Raw genomic sequence first — 12,017 nt, 5'->3', positions numbered from 1 at the left:
TTGAAATCTGCTGTCACTGTAGGCTGGTCAGCAAAATTTGGTGAACTTGAAGCTTTGGCAGAGGATCAAGGTGGGGGAGAATCTTCGGATCGCATAGTCTTCAGGATAGATCGTGAACTAAGAAATGTAAGTGGTGCGATTTTGAATGGTGATTTGACATTATACGGAGTGTAAGATGTGAAACAGTGAAATGTAGTAGTATTGTGCGTGAGGCGTAGGAGGCGAGAAAGAAGCTATGGAGCCAGGCTGACCTCGGGACTTTAACATACATTTTCTTTAAAACTCGCCCGGGCGTATATAAGGCTGAGATTAATCCGGAGTGAAGATTGTCATGTATATTATGCTTCTAAAATACTAGTATGAACCAGCATGTCTATCATTCAAAACTCTCTCATATGATCACTAGGTTTGAGAGCCGGATCTTGAGGCCGGCATCAGACTTTCTCACCAGATGCCTTCTTCTTCCGAATGTCCTTCCATCCCATTCCAAACGAAAAAGCCACGCAAACGACGCTGAGCGCAGCAGCCATATAGAAAACGCGATCGACACTCCCCGCGTAAGCCTTCAAAACGCCCGGAAGGTCATCAGCTGATACCACATCACGCATACCAGTGGCGCCTGCGGCAATAATAGCGGCCAAGTCGGCATTTGGTGCATCTCGGGGAATCAGTGTTTTGAGACCCGAGGAGAAAATGACATCCGCGAATGTGAGAAACACTGCACCGGAAAGTGTTTGCGTGAACATGAGAATCGCCATGCCAACAGATATTTGACTTGGCGAAAGGGTGTTTTGTATAGCGATGAGCGGCTGTATGGAATGGTTATTAGTATTGATCCACCACGTCGCATCGTACATTGACATAGAGATATTGGGAAAAAACTCTTACAATCTGAAATCCGGCTCCCCGACCTGCACCTATGAGAATCTGATAACCGACCCATTTTCCGGTGGAAGTGTTTGGGGAAAGTGTTGTTAGGAGTCCGTTGCCGATGGCAGTAGCCACCCCGCAAAATATGGCCCACGGAAGATAATATCCTAGCTTGCCGACTAGTAGAGACACTGTTAGCTTTGCAGATAGATGTATCGTTCAATTCACTGACTGAGAAGGCCTGACATCACAGCGAATGCTAGCTGCGATAAAACACTTGGAAGAATATATACTCCACTCATGGTTGGCGATTCATTCTTGATTGACTGGAAGTAGATCGGTAGATAGTATGAAGCAGTGAGGACCATCGCAAATATAGTTATCATGACCAAGCAACTCGACCACATTACCCTTTGTCTTAGCATGGTAAGGGGTATCATGGCTTTATCACCTTGATGGTGCTCCCAGGCCAGAAAGACGAGAAAAGTGCAACCCGAACCACAAAAGAGTCCTATGACGGTTGCGCTTTTCCACCCAAATTCATTCTGCCCATATTCAAGGGCAAGAAGGAGCTGTATGGCGGCTGGGGCGAAAAGCACAAAACCAATGAGGTCAAGTTTTCGCGTGATCGTGTCAAATGATGATTTGATTGATGGCTTGGCGATCTGATCAGGAATTTCGATAAAGAGGAGCATCAACGCAACCACGCCGCCAATAGGAAGATTGATATAGAAGCCTTTATGAGACCAGAAGTTAGATGACCAAGAACGCTCTCAAAGAAGCAGAGGAACCTACACCATCTCCAAGTAGTATATTCAGTAAAAGCACCTCCAATTAGTGGACCGAAGGCAACACCTAGTTGACAAACTAGAACATGATGTCAACAAAAGCTTACGACACTGGGCTGATTCATGATACTTACCACCCATCATCATGCCAAAAAGAGCTTTCGTAAATGTTAACAAGACCTCTAACCTTGCATGCGGGTACGCTTACCTGGAACCTTGTGCATAGGCGCAGATGCTGAGATGATGGTCAATGCTCCGTTCATCAGTCCAGAAGAGCCTATTCCAGCAACCGCTCGGGCGACGATCAACATCTTTGATGATGTAGCAACACCACACAGAAGAGAGCCAAGCTCAAAAATAAAAAAGAAGACCAAGAAAGTCCACTAGACCCGTGTCAACGCGGAGCGAAAGAAAAGAAAAATTGAGTACTTAAGTGCAGAAGTATACCTTGGAAGTGAAATTGGTGTAAATTCTACCCGTGAGAGGCTGTAGACAAGCACTGGCTTGCTGTTAATAATCTGGGAGTAGACGAGGAATTTTCTAATGAAACAGAAATAACATACCTCGCAATCTGATAAGAGCTACCATACCAACCTAAATCTTGAAGTGAATGAAACTTGGTCGTGATTACCGGAATAGCCTAGGCATGGGTCACGAATTAGTTTTTTTTGTTTTTGGTAGCAGGGGTGGAATAAAAACATGCAGTGACAATGATGGCAGTGTCTAGTAATACTAAGAAGCAAACCAAAGTGACTGCACCCGCGACCAAAAAAAGCTTCACGCCTGTCAAGTATTTTTGTTCTTCTTTGCCAGATGCATCCGCAATTCTTGGTGTCTTTTCTGTAGACGGACGAGAAGAAGAACCAGACTCAAATTCCTTAGAAACTTTTTGGGGGACGGATACTAAATCATGGTTGAAGGACTTGACAGGGGCCAAGTCGTTGGCTCCCATGTTGAAAAGCTTGGACCAAAGGTCAATGTGAAGGTTGTATAAAATCGAAGGATGTCAGAAATTTGCTTTGCGACCGGACCTTCTAACTTAATAGGTAAATGAGATTGTGATATAGTGAGATTTCTGGGAGTAACTTATAACAGTCCTCCCTTCAGAACAGCTCTAGAAAACAAAGCCCCTTAGGTATCAAAAATAGGCAAAGGATTCTAAACTGCAGGGGGAGATGATTGTTGATTGGAGCGCTGGCCATCATGGGACGGGGTTGAATGAATCCCAATCCCAAACTCCGTTTTACATAGGTGAGACGGAGGACCGGCCAATCGGTTTTTACGAGGGGATTATAAATCACCATGAATTCAGTATAATATGAGGTGGATTTTGGGACCTAGGTTTGCAGATAAAACTAATTAGAAAATTGCAAGCATGCATTCATATAGTCTTGCATTCTTGCATATTTGACTCGTAGGTCTCGCAGAGGGTTGAGAAGCGCTGGTACCACTTTAGTATGAGAGTAGAATGTAAAGGATTAGTCATAAACCTTCTGGCCCCAGACGCGGACGGATTTCGATTCGATTCTGTCCAATCCCGCCGTTCCTTCAGGATGACCCGTTGGGCGTTGGAGAATCTTTCCTTTATTCTTTTCGCTACGGCCTATATCCGTGACTGAATATCTAATGTTCTCTGGTGGCTCATAACCGCACAGATATTTCTTCTGCCCATTTATTGTGTTACCCTAAAACCCGAAATCCAACGGTCGGACTTCGGGATGGACGTCAACCACATCCCGAGTGGAACCCCGGCTCCGTATGGCCGGGCTTGTATCAACTGTTCTCGCGCTAAAAGTAAATGCATTCTTTTGGAAAGAGGACATGGCTGTGAAAGGTAAGTTGAGGGATCACATCACTTCCGTCAAATGGACTAATGCTCTCGTAGATGCCAGCGTTTGAAAAAAGGAATGCCGGCCATCGCCGACAGTGCGAAAGCGAAATGGCCGATCTTCGGCTTCTAGAACTGCACAGCTTGAAGCTAAGCTCGATAATATTGTATCATTACTCCAAACTACAGGCGGCACATCTAGTATGCCCGCGGATTGGGACAACGCCAATTCGATTGCCATGCCTGCTCAAAATGCTCCATCTTATCTGTCTAAGACGGACCACCCCATGGTCACCCCTCCTGGGATGCCATCGCCTGTGCCGTCATCATCAACTGATTGTTCAATGACCGATGTTTGCAACTCGCTTCAACTTACTCCAGAGGATGCCGAGAAAAGAATCGGGAGCTTCCGCACTCACAACATGAGATTCATTCCCTTTATTCACATACCCTCCCATATGACTTCCCAACAGCTCCGCGTGGAGAAGCCATTTGTCTGGCTGACTATAATGGCGGTATTGACCCCTGCGATTGATAGGAGGGAACTTGTCTTTGCCCAGATTACGAATATCATACACCAAAAGATTCTCGTCGAGGTGGCCCCAAACATGGATATGCTGCTCGGACTGATGGTATTCATTACTTGGTGAGTTAGATGTCAAGCAACGACGAAATGTGCAGAATATACTCATTATATTTCTAGGACCACGTATACAAAACGCCCTTTTCTTAATTTCTATTCACACGTGGTCATGGGACTTGTTTGTGATCTCGGAATCAATCAGGAAATTCCCAAGGAGCCGTCAACGATGCAGGCTTTTAAATGTGCCGTTGGTTGGAAACAGCCAATGACAACTACAAGGACCATTGAGGAACGAAGAGCCGCGCTTGGCTGCTTCTTATTGACATCTTGGTATGTCCGTGCTCCCAGGATGAATGCGAAGCTAGGTTAACATTAGAATGCAGTGTTGCTTTGACAATGTTTAGGATCGACGCACTAAGATGGACGCCTCACATGGAAGAAAGCCTGCAGGTTCTCTTGGATGCAAAGGAGTGCCCAGAAGACGAAATTCTGGTCACCCTTGTCAAGATCCAATTGGTGATGGATAAAGTGCATCATCATAGACGGGATGGAGACGGCCAGTTGCCCTCGTTGCTATATACCAAGTCCTTTCAAGCACAGTTGGACTCAGTGAGAGAGCAAATTCCGCAGCATCTCAAACAGCTAAGTATGTCTATTCAGCCACCCTGAGACACATATTCGAAGCTTACCATCCGATCCTAGATACTGTGTTACTATATATCAGTACGGCTGAGTTTATTATTCATGAATCTGCCCTCAAGGATGTATCTCCTTCAAGTTCCCCAGAGCTACATCGACTCGAAAGTCTCTGCACATGCCTTCACGCAGCCAAGTCTTGGTTTGATGTTTGGATCACCATTCCAGGCGAGGACTACCTGGGTATGCCGTTCACCATGTACTTCCAGTTCTCCAGAGCTCTGGTGACTCTTTACAAATTATCGACACTGGACGACCCGGCTTGGGATAAAACCATGGTCCGAAACACGGCTAACATACTTGAAATCCTCGATCGTCTCACTTATGGCATGAAGACATGCGCAGACTCTCTCAATGTGGAAAATGAAGAATGGAATATCTTCGAAAAAGGGATGAAAATGACTCAGTCAATAAAACAAGGCTGGGAGCCAAAACTTATGGAAATTTGGTACCCGAATGTGCCAGCAAATGATCTGGGAGGCAACTTTGTGGCGCCAAGCTCTGCTCTGGAGCCTTTACCAACGAATGGGTTCGATGATATGTGGATGATGGAAATTTTTGGGTCCATGGGGTAGGCTCATTTTCTTTTTTATTTGGATCTAGCGTGTCTTTCTCGAGCGAGACCAGTGCCCGGCCTAATTCTTACACAAGCTCACCTCAATGTATCTATATTACTCTCCAATACATTACATTTCCCACAAAAGCTCCGTGTGGCCTCTTTAAAAGGTGTAAGAATAACCAAAGCAGGGTCAAAAGAAACACCTGCATCCCAGAAACAAGGTTCGTAGCTCTCTAAACCCTCTGAAAGTTGGCATGTTCTTTCTTGTCCTGGAGAACAGAATCTACTAATAGTCCTCAGTTAATTGCGGTGACCAACTTGGATACGTCGGGGAATCGCCGGTAAAAGGGGGAATTACGTACCCCTCTTGTCGATCTTATGGTGGATCCCCGACCCCAAGGCATCAATAGACTGCGGATCGATGGACTCGTTATGGTGTGGGGTATAGCCCTGCTCGTGGGGGTGATCTGCATTCTAAAATAAGCTCCAGCGGCTGAGACTCCCAATCAACGGCACTCAGCCCAACTAAAGGTCAGCTTCCGCGGTGTGACACTTTCCTGTACTCCGTATGGAGTACATTGCTCGCTTGACGTTTTTTCGAGCCATATTTCAATCAAATGACATGAGGTTTGTCCATTTGCTTCTTTTTTGCCCGAGCATACGTCCTTAGAAGACTGGATATATTTGGTTCATAGAATGGCATGATTGAATCATACGGATCAGTCGGTATTGAAGTTTTGTAAAGCTAAAAGTGTACAAAATGTCCACGCTCATCTCACTAGTAAAGTTTCATTGAAAACCCACTGACCAGGTCGAGTCGTCACCAAAGGTCAAAAATCTCCAGATTTCGAAGATAAAGATTTTAGCTTAATTCTAGATTCTTCAAGGTATGATGATCATGTCCATTTCTGATGCTAAAGTATGCCTTGGGAGTGGACGGAGACGCGTCAATCTATCCTCACCCTTGGAAACGCTTGATACAACGCGTCATATGGAGAAGTGGTACGTGGTTGAGGAGTATGGACTGAATCCAGACTTTAGATGGTATATTGAGACAGAGCAAGTTGAGCGTATAAATTACTCTAAAGTTCCATCAAAATATGGCTATCATCAATCCTCAACCTCACTCTCATTACCATCAGAACTCCCGTTCTCTTTATACACTCATGCTCTGAAATCTTTACTATCAACAACCTTCAAGATGAAGTACTCGATTGTATTCTCCGCCATCTTCGCTGGTCTCTACTGTCGCCTCCCCGGCCCAATTGGCTCCCCAGTGCAAGACCGGTGCTGACTGCAAGCCTAACGAGCACTGTGACAACATTGGCAACTGTGTTGTCAACAAGGTCACCCGCGACACTCCTCTAGCTCAGCTTGGACAGGCTTGCCACATCGGCCGTGACTGTGCGGACAGCCTGGAGTGCATTAAGGATATCTGCGCTGCACCCAACAACAAGCGCGATGCCCCTCTGGCCCATTTGAGCGAGAATTGCAAGGAGACTTCTCAGTGTGTGAAGGGACTCGTCTGCGACAAGGACCTCTGTGTTGCTCCCAAGGACAAGCGCGATGTGAGTCTCCATCATCTGAAAATAATATCAAAAAGAATATCATACTAATTTGTATAAGACTTTGTCCGAGTTTGGCCAACCTTGCAAAATCAATGGTGACTGCGTGAAGGGTCTTGTTTGCGGACAGGACGATACCTGTGTTGCCCCGAAGAACAAGCGGGATGTAAGTGATGATATATTTTCTAGTTCAACCTATGATTACAAGGATGATCTGACATTCAATACAGTCGCCGTTGTCCCAGCTGGGTCAAGAATGCCACAAGGACTCCCAGTGTGTGAAGGGTCTGGTCTGCGAGAAGGACACTTGCCTTTCCCCCAAGAACAAGCGAGAGGTAAGAATCTCTTGAGAAGGGAATCTTGAAACATTGACATGGAGCGAGCTAACAATCGCTTTTATCTCAGGATGCCGTTCCCCTAGGCCAGAAATGCCACGCTTCTTCCGACTGCCGCGATGGCCTCGTCTGTGAGAAGGACACTTGCATCGCTCCCAAAGACAAGCGTGACGTGAGTAATATAAAATAAGCGGAAAATACCCTCAAGCTAATTCTATGCTTAATAGAACTCAAAGGCTCTACTTGACCATGCCTGCAAGCTGAACGGAGACTGCATCAAGGGCCTTGTCTGCGGTCACGACAACACCTGTGTTGCGCCCAAGGAGAAGCGCGGTGTCACTGGTGATGAGTGCCAGACTGATGCGGACTGCCAGGGCCCCAACAAGCTGACCTGCCAGGTCATTGTGAGTTACACCGTAAATATTGAGAGTCGTGATTCGGGACTAACAAATCGCCAATACAGAAGGGCAACAAGATCTGCGCTGCCCCCCCAGGAGTCCAACTAAATCTCAGAACTGGATTGCGAACAAAGTCCAAGTGGGTTTCAGTGCACAATTGAAATTGTGGGTTGGTGCCCCTTGGTTTGGGAGAGCGCTCTTTAATTGGGCGCGAGATCCGTGTCTATCTATTGCTCTCCGGGCTAGCTCTGCTCTGTACGAGCATTCATTCGCTTTCTATATACTAGTATACTATTTTTTCCCTTTAACTTCGACCGAATGAAACATGGAACATTTTTTTACTCGAAACCACTGGGACTATGACCGTAAATATGTGAAATAGAAAGAAATAAATGACTAACCCTCAAAATGTATTCCATGGGGTTGGTCCACCACTTTCCCACCAGTATCTGATGTATCTCTAACTTCTGAAATGGCGGGTGAGACGGAAGAGACATATACAGTGACTTGGGGCCTGAAACATCATAAATCTTGGAATCGACCGTCACCGGGAGATTTCAACGACACCCAGGCAGTGGTACATACTCTATGCCTGTGTGGAGAAGCACCCGGGGCTGAAGGATTAGGTACTCAAATTCGTAATTCGCACCGTCACTTGTTTGGGCTCCACTCGAGATCTACATTGATCGATCGTTTCTGTACGCGCATATTTCTTGGCACTGTACTTATTCTAGAATGTCTCTCATACAGTGGCATCGCAAAAGTTTGTTGACAGTTCTCGTCTCCGCCTTCTAACTAATCGCGGACTAGTAGCTGCCGATGGAATAGATTGGCTGATCTATTCCATCTCAAGTAGCTACTGCTTGGCATGTGGTTATTGGAGGTTTCGAAAAGTATTAATTTCGCGACCATGCTATGAGCACCGTGAAGCTGGGGGTCAATTTACAAGAATGGTAGGTAAGATTTATAGTCCGACAGAGCCAAGGGACTTGATCCTCTGTAGCGCATCCTTTCGGACGCCTTGCACAATGGCCTCGGCAGATAGAACACCGTGAATCAATCCGACCGAGGCACCGGCATAGGTTGCAAGTCTTCCCTCAGGCCCCCAGCCCGCATCACCCAGCTTCGAAGCTTCATCGTGGCGCTTCTTCAACTCTTCAAATGGGGTGCCTGCTTGATGTTCAACGAAAGATTGGTTAATGATGGTTCTGGGGCTGTATCCAGCTGGCCATCCAAAAGTGCCCCTGAGATGATTGTAGAGCAAAGTTCGTTTCGTTGCTGTCGCGCCGTCTGTCGCACGCACAACCTCATCCTGATATCCTTTGCTAATCCGGGCCTCTTTAGAAGCCAGGAACCGAGAACCCATCGCAACCCCCGACGCACCTAAGCAAAGCGCCGCAGCAACCCCACGCCCATCAGCAATACCGCCAGCTGCTAGAAGCGGAATCTGGCTACTTTCCATAGCGTCCGCAATTTCGGGAAACAAGGTCATGATGCCCATACCATCTTCTGAGCGACCGTGACCGCCTGACTCCGCCCCCTGGACAACAACGATATCCGGTTTCTCGGAAATCTGGAGTAATTGTTTCGCCTCTTTCAATGTGCCAATCTGAATCCATATTTGCGTCTGCGGAGAGGCCTCGCGGATCCGGCGCGACCAAGTATCATATTCCTCCGGACCGTCGCGGGGTGCGAATAACCAGGCAGCGCAGGGCTTAAATTTCTGGATAGCTGCGGTCGCAATTTCAATATCGTCCCCCCCAGAGCTGAAAACCGACACCCACTGGGAGAAGAGATGATGATGAGGTGTGTGAGGAGAAGCTGGATGGCTGCGTTTGTTGTTTGCGGATCAGGGTCAGTGCTTCTTCAAGGTCCACGTGCGTGTTTTGAGTCTTGATTCCGGGTCCGATAAATCCCAGGCCACCTGCACCCGAGACAGCCAGGGCAAGTGCTGGTCCGGACATGACACGCATTGGCGCGGCCACGATGAATGGGCTGGTGGCCCATGGGTAGCGGGAGAGGAGTTTAGTCGCCATACGGGCTGGGGGAGAATTGGAAAATTGGTGTTTGGTGAAGGTTTGAACAGAATGGACGGAGTGTATTAAGAAGTATGCCAGGCATGCATTTATAAACATGTGAAAGAGAGAATCAAGGGAGAATATGGTATTGAGGAAGTGAAGACTGGGGAAGCCGAGGGATGAAGTCATTGCCTGTCTTCGTCTCCGCCAGAGCCGCCTTTACCGCCCGACTTCCGCACGATCCGATGCTTCCCTTTCATTTCCACTTCATCCTCTCTCCACGCAAATATGGAAGCCCACACACAAGCCCCAAAACGAAAACGAGCACGCCTGGCTTGCAAGCCCTGCCGGGAACGCAAGAGGAAGTGCGATGGTGGTGACCCATGTACGACGTGCACCGAATGGGGTTACCAGTGCTACTATGAGGCTCGGCGGAGGAAGTCTCACAATGTCCACCATCTATCACCCGATGCTTCTGCATCTCCACCAATGCACAATGACCCGGGAACTATTACCGCTGAACCGGATCCCAGTGGAATGGTCCGCCGCTTGGAGGCTAACTCTGGCGCCGCCTTTGTCCGAAAACTGGGGCTGAAGATCGACTCGGCCAAAGCCCCGAAGCTCAACCTATTCGGGTGGAATATTGGAGCAAGGCAGCTGTCAGCTCAGCCCCTTGCATCTTCGGTATTTCCGGTCGTGGAGATTACATCGCTGGACCACATACAAGCGCTAGCCCAAAGATATTTCCAGAAGATTGATCCGTGCTATGGGTTTCTTGACCAGCAACTCTTCTTCGAGCGACTGAACCAAAGATGGCAATCGCCCCTTCTACCAGATATATTCGACAGCGTCATAGCTGGTGTGGGTGCGCTTGGCTGTCTGTTCTCGCAGCGCAATGCCACCATCACTGAAATTCACCTAGTTCGCACAGCACGATCCACATTAGACATGCACCACCTATCGGGGCCTCCCTCAATCGATCTTTTGAATGGATGGGCACTCCGATCTATTTATCTTCGGATGACAGACTCGCCACACTCTACTTGGATGGCGAGCTCGACACTAATGCACCTCTTGGAAGCTTCAGGTCTCCACCCTGAGTCACATTCAGTTCTTCCACCCAGCATTAATATTGATCCAGATCTTCAAAGACGCCTCGTTGGCGTTGCACACCATTTGAATGTTTGGACGTCCTTCGACCTCGGCCTTTCACGGGTTTCATTCCAGAAAGATGATCTTCCTCTGCCACCTTCGCCTAAAGCTGGTGATTATACTGCAGAGGTTTTGGGTCTGCTCCCCGTATCTCTCAGCCTCGACCCGGGAAGAGCCAAGGATGAGGCAGATCTTGCGACAACGCTGGGCAAACTACTAGGACGGAACTCACACCCAGCCCCCGTCTGTCATGGCGCAATGTAATCTTGTTCTTTGCATTCTTCGTCGGATTCATACCCAGAATCTAGATATATCGCCTGGTCTTGCAGACCGAGTGCTCAAACTACTTGAGAAAGGTCTCAGTTGTGCACGCAGCATGGTCATGGACTGCACGCCATGGCATCAAGTCGCCAATGTTCCATTCCATATAATCTGCGTCCTCCTGGTAATAGACACGCGTCCATCACTCTCGATGCTCCCAGAAGCAATGACGACTCTCGGGCTGGTTGCATCCACCTATGATACCGAAACCATGAGAGAGGCGTATAGCGCGGCTTGCTTGTTGGTCTTGTTACACCAACAGCGTAGAAAGGATGATATAGCGATTCTGGGAGAGGCACTCAGTACCCAGAAAACCGCTCAATTAGAGATATTATCTCAGCCAACCCCTAGTGCCGAGGAGTTCAATTGGCTGGGCGCTCTAGTTGCAGACTTGCCTGGGCTACAAAGGGTCGATTTGGACCAGTTTTTGAACGCAGATATGATTGATGTTCCACCTTTCATGGGTGAATCTACCTAAGCTTATGATTCAATTCATGGGATTGGGACTCTCTCCATTCTTATTTGAATTTGGAAAAAATCGGGCGAACATAATGATAAAATAGCTGTAACTAATTTGAAAAAAGAACCGCAGGCATTGTAGTCGACTCGCGGCAAAACCATAGCCATTACCCTGCTATCACCAAAATTGCATAATTCACTTTGTAGATTATGAATCAAAACAATACAAGAAGACTATTGGTTAATAATTATAACCGCAATAAAACACATGCGGGCAAAGCAGCAGCGCAGGCTTCGGCTCGTGGTCCTTTGGTGGGGCTCGAAGGCGAAGCCGTAGTCCCGCCAGTCCCGCAATCCCGCAATATCCGCAGACTGCTCCCTGGCATCTTTCGACAAGGGCATAATAGCATTATTAAGCTCGCCATGAAAGTTACAAATGATCCTT

At 47.5% G+C, this 12,017-nt stretch overlaps 6 protein-coding genes across 6 annotated transcripts; 4 read left to right on the top strand and 2 right to left on the bottom strand.

Annotated features, from left to right (window-relative positions):
• Positions 1-434: 434 nt before the first annotated feature.
• N7509_002554 (MDR family MFS transporter) lies at positions 435-2,610 on the bottom strand (the record flags this gene model as incomplete). Its single annotated transcript, XM_056627191.1, has 9 exons — positions 435-809; positions 889-1,049; positions 1,103-1,606; positions 1,666-1,737; positions 1,793-1,816; positions 1,867-2,041; positions 2,106-2,157; positions 2,222-2,298; positions 2,404-2,610. 9 exons carry the CDS (start codon positions 2,608-2,610, stop codon positions 435-437), a joined length of 1,647 nt encoding a protein of 548 aa, XP_056492986.1.
• A 766-nt stretch (positions 2,611-3,376) lies between these two features.
• On the top strand, positions 3,377-5,340 carry N7509_002553 (fungal specific transcription factor domain-containing protein; the record flags this gene model as incomplete). The annotated part of the gene is given in 6 exon segments (XM_056627190.1): positions 3,377-3,398; positions 3,454-3,551; positions 3,564-4,132; positions 4,190-4,399; positions 4,453-4,715; positions 4,772-5,340. The coding sequence occupies 6 exon segments, from the start codon at positions 3,377-3,379 to the stop codon at positions 5,338-5,340; spliced, it is 1,731 nt and encodes a 576-aa protein (XP_056492985.1).
• Positions 5,341-6,315: 975 nt separating this feature from the next.
• On the top strand, positions 6,316-7,783 carry N7509_002552 (uncharacterized protein; the record flags this gene model as incomplete). The annotated part of the gene is made up of 7 exons (XM_056627189.1): positions 6,316-6,326; positions 6,532-6,892; positions 6,951-7,055; positions 7,120-7,224; positions 7,295-7,396; positions 7,452-7,628; positions 7,688-7,783. The coding sequence occupies 7 exons, from the start codon at positions 6,316-6,318 to the stop codon at positions 7,781-7,783; spliced, it is 957 nt and encodes a 318-aa protein (XP_056492984.1).
• Positions 7,784-8,586: 803 nt separating this feature from the next.
• On the bottom strand, positions 8,587-9,658 carry N7509_002551 (nitronate monooxygenase; the record flags this gene model as incomplete). The annotated part of the gene is made up of 2 exons (XM_056627188.1): positions 8,587-9,405; positions 9,500-9,658. 2 exons carry the CDS (start codon positions 9,656-9,658, stop codon positions 8,587-8,589), a joined length of 978 nt encoding a protein of 325 aa, XP_056492983.1.
• A 270-nt stretch (positions 9,659-9,928) lies between these two features.
• N7509_002550 (uncharacterized protein) lies at positions 9,929-11,056 on the top strand (the record flags this gene model as incomplete). The annotated part of the gene is made up of 1 exon (XM_056627187.1): positions 9,929-11,056. The coding sequence occupies one exon, from the start codon at positions 9,929-9,931 to the stop codon at positions 11,054-11,056; it is 1,128 nt and encodes a 375-aa protein (XP_056492982.1).
• A 112-nt stretch (positions 11,057-11,168) lies between these two features.
• On the top strand, positions 11,169-11,591 carry N7509_002549 (uncharacterized protein; the record flags this gene model as incomplete). Its single annotated transcript, XM_056627186.1, has 1 exon — positions 11,169-11,591. One exon carries the CDS (start codon positions 11,169-11,171, stop codon positions 11,589-11,591), a length of 423 nt encoding a protein of 140 aa, XP_056492981.1.
• Between the last annotated feature and the right edge of the window lie 426 nt (positions 11,592-12,017).

The sequence above is a fragment of the Penicillium cosmopolitanum genome (assembly GCF_028827165.1).
Source record: "Penicillium cosmopolitanum strain IBT 29677 chromosome Unknown utg000004l:1.0-4361866.0:1.0-4365735.0, whole genome shotgun sequence".
Taxonomy (NCBI): Eukaryota; Fungi; Ascomycota; class Eurotiomycetes; order Eurotiales; family Aspergillaceae; genus Penicillium; species Penicillium cosmopolitanum.
This window is presented reverse-complemented; position numbering and strand designations above follow the sequence as displayed.